Genomic DNA, 2041 nt, shown 5'->3' with positions numbered 1-2041 from the left:
CTTCCCTTGCTTGCCCAGTTCCCTGAATGTGGGCAAGCCGGTTCCTTGTAAGGGTAGGGGTGTCAACAGGTCAGGTCGGCGGGATGGCTTAGGTGGTTTGCCCACCCCTTAGGTGGTGGTGTGTGCAGGGGGCATGTGAGGTACTCTGCTTTTGCTCAGGACTTTTCAGAAGTGGCAGTTTGGCTTTTTGGTCTTTTTGTATCTTTCATCCAAAATTTTTCCTAATTGCTGCATGCATGCAGTTATTTTTAGTCCCAGATAGTTTCTTTGTATTTTGTTGCTCCAAGAGAGGTATGTCCAGGTGCAAACATTGTAGCACGGCAGCAAAAGGTCCAGGTCCTAGACCTGTCTCATTCCACGCCGCCCACCCCCCCCCCAAGAGACTGCTTTTTTTAAAATTTTTATTATTTTGTATTTTTTAAAAATTTATTGGTTCTCCCACCACCCCCGCCGCGGGTCCCAGCAGCTCGGGCGGCGGGAGGAGCGGCTGCGGTCAGGCTACTCGGCTTCGCGAAGGCTCTCGGCGCGCCGCGGCCTTCAGGCACACGGCTCTCGCCCGCCCCGTCGCCACGATGCCCAAGAGGAAGGTCAGCTCCGCCGAGGGGGCGGCGAAGGAGGAGCCCAAGAGGAGATCGGCGAGGTTGTCAGCTAAACCGGCTCCTGCGAAAGTGGAAACGAAGCCAAAAAAGGCGGCGGGAAAGGATAAATCTTCAGACAAAAAAGTGCAAACAAAAGGGAAAAGAGGAGCAAAGGGAAAACAGGCGGAAGTGGCCAACCAGGAGACTAAAGACTTACCTGCAGAAAATGGAGAGACTAAAAACGAGGAGAGCCCAGCCTCTGATGAAGCAGAAGAGAAAGAAGCCAAGTCTGATTAATAACCACACACCAAGTCCTGTCAGTGGTCCCTGTTTCCCTTCTTGTACAATCCAGAGGAATATTTTTATCAACTATTTTGTAAATGCAAGTTTTTTAGTAGCTTTAGAAACATTTTTAAAAAGGAGGGAATCCCACCTCATCCCATTTTTTAAGTGTAAATGCTTTTTTTTAAGAGGTGAAATCATTTGCTGGTTGTTTATTTTTTGGTACAACCAGAAAATAGTGGGATATTGGATACGGGAGGCTTTGATTGTCTTGGGTGTCAGCTTAACATTCCATAGATGGGGGGTAGCTTTTATATCCTATAATACAAAAGCATTCTAAATGGCAGTTTGGAGTCAGTTGTGCAGTTAATGTCTTGAACACTTTAAATTACTTCTCTTCCCATATTGTTTTGGTAGAATTATTTCCTACAGAAAACCACTTTTTGATCTTGGCTCTCCTGGTCAGAATTTTGTGCACTATACTATAACATCTTTGGTCGTGGTAGTCCAGTTTTCCTAGTAACTTGGTTAATGTGCTGTGAACGATTGACAGTTTGGGTATGTAGTATATATGATATTAAATTGTGAATCAGTGGGACTTAAGATGTAACAACATATCAATATTTGAAGATACTGGTACTTGATATCCTGTTAAGGAAAGTTTGCTCCAAATTTTAAGCTGGAAAGTCACTGGAATAACTGTTAAGAATCACAACTACATGATATTTTAGATTTCTGGTACGTATGTGAAGAATTGTGTACAAATTGAAATGTCTGTGTAGTGATCCTCAAAACAACCAATAAAATCTCAGTTATAAAAGAAAAAAAAAAAAATTTATTTTATGTTTGATTGCGTTGGCTCTTTGTTGCTGCTCATGGACTTTCTCTAGTTGTGGCTAGCAGGGGCTACTCTTTGTAGCAGCACCCAGGCTTCTCATTCCTGTGGCTTCTCTTTTTGCAGACCACAGGCTCTAGAGCACAGGCTTAGTTGCTCCGCAGCGTGTGCAGTCTTCCCAGAGCAGGGACTGAAGCTGCGTCCCCTGCACTGGCAGGTGGATCCCTATCCTCTGTACCACCAGGGGAGTCCTACACCTTTATTCTTAAGGGGTAAGGGGCTAAGGTCTCTTATCCTGAAACTTATTCCTGCTGGACAAGGGCTGCAGACCCTAGCCTACCCTAGA

The 2041-nt window shown here is 45.0% G+C and overlaps 1 protein-coding gene across 1 annotated transcript; it reads left to right on the top strand.

The window, feature by feature from the left end:
* The first annotated feature begins 437 nt into the window (after positions 1–437).
* On the top strand, positions 438–1670 carry LOC128048029 (non-histone chromosomal protein HMG-14-like). The gene has a single exon (XM_052640482.1). It carries the CDS (start codon positions 573–575, stop codon positions 873–875), a length of 303 nt encoding a protein of 100 aa, XP_052496442.1. The 5' UTR covers positions 438–572; the 3' UTR covers positions 876–1670.
* Positions 1671–2041: the final 371 nt, after the last annotated feature.

Source organism: Budorcas taxicolor, chromosome 5, assembly GCF_023091745.1.
Source record: "Budorcas taxicolor isolate Tak-1 chromosome 5, Takin1.1, whole genome shotgun sequence".
NCBI lineage: Eukaryota > Metazoa > Chordata > Mammalia > Artiodactyla > Bovidae > Budorcas > Budorcas taxicolor.
This window is presented reverse-complemented; position numbering and strand designations above follow the sequence as displayed.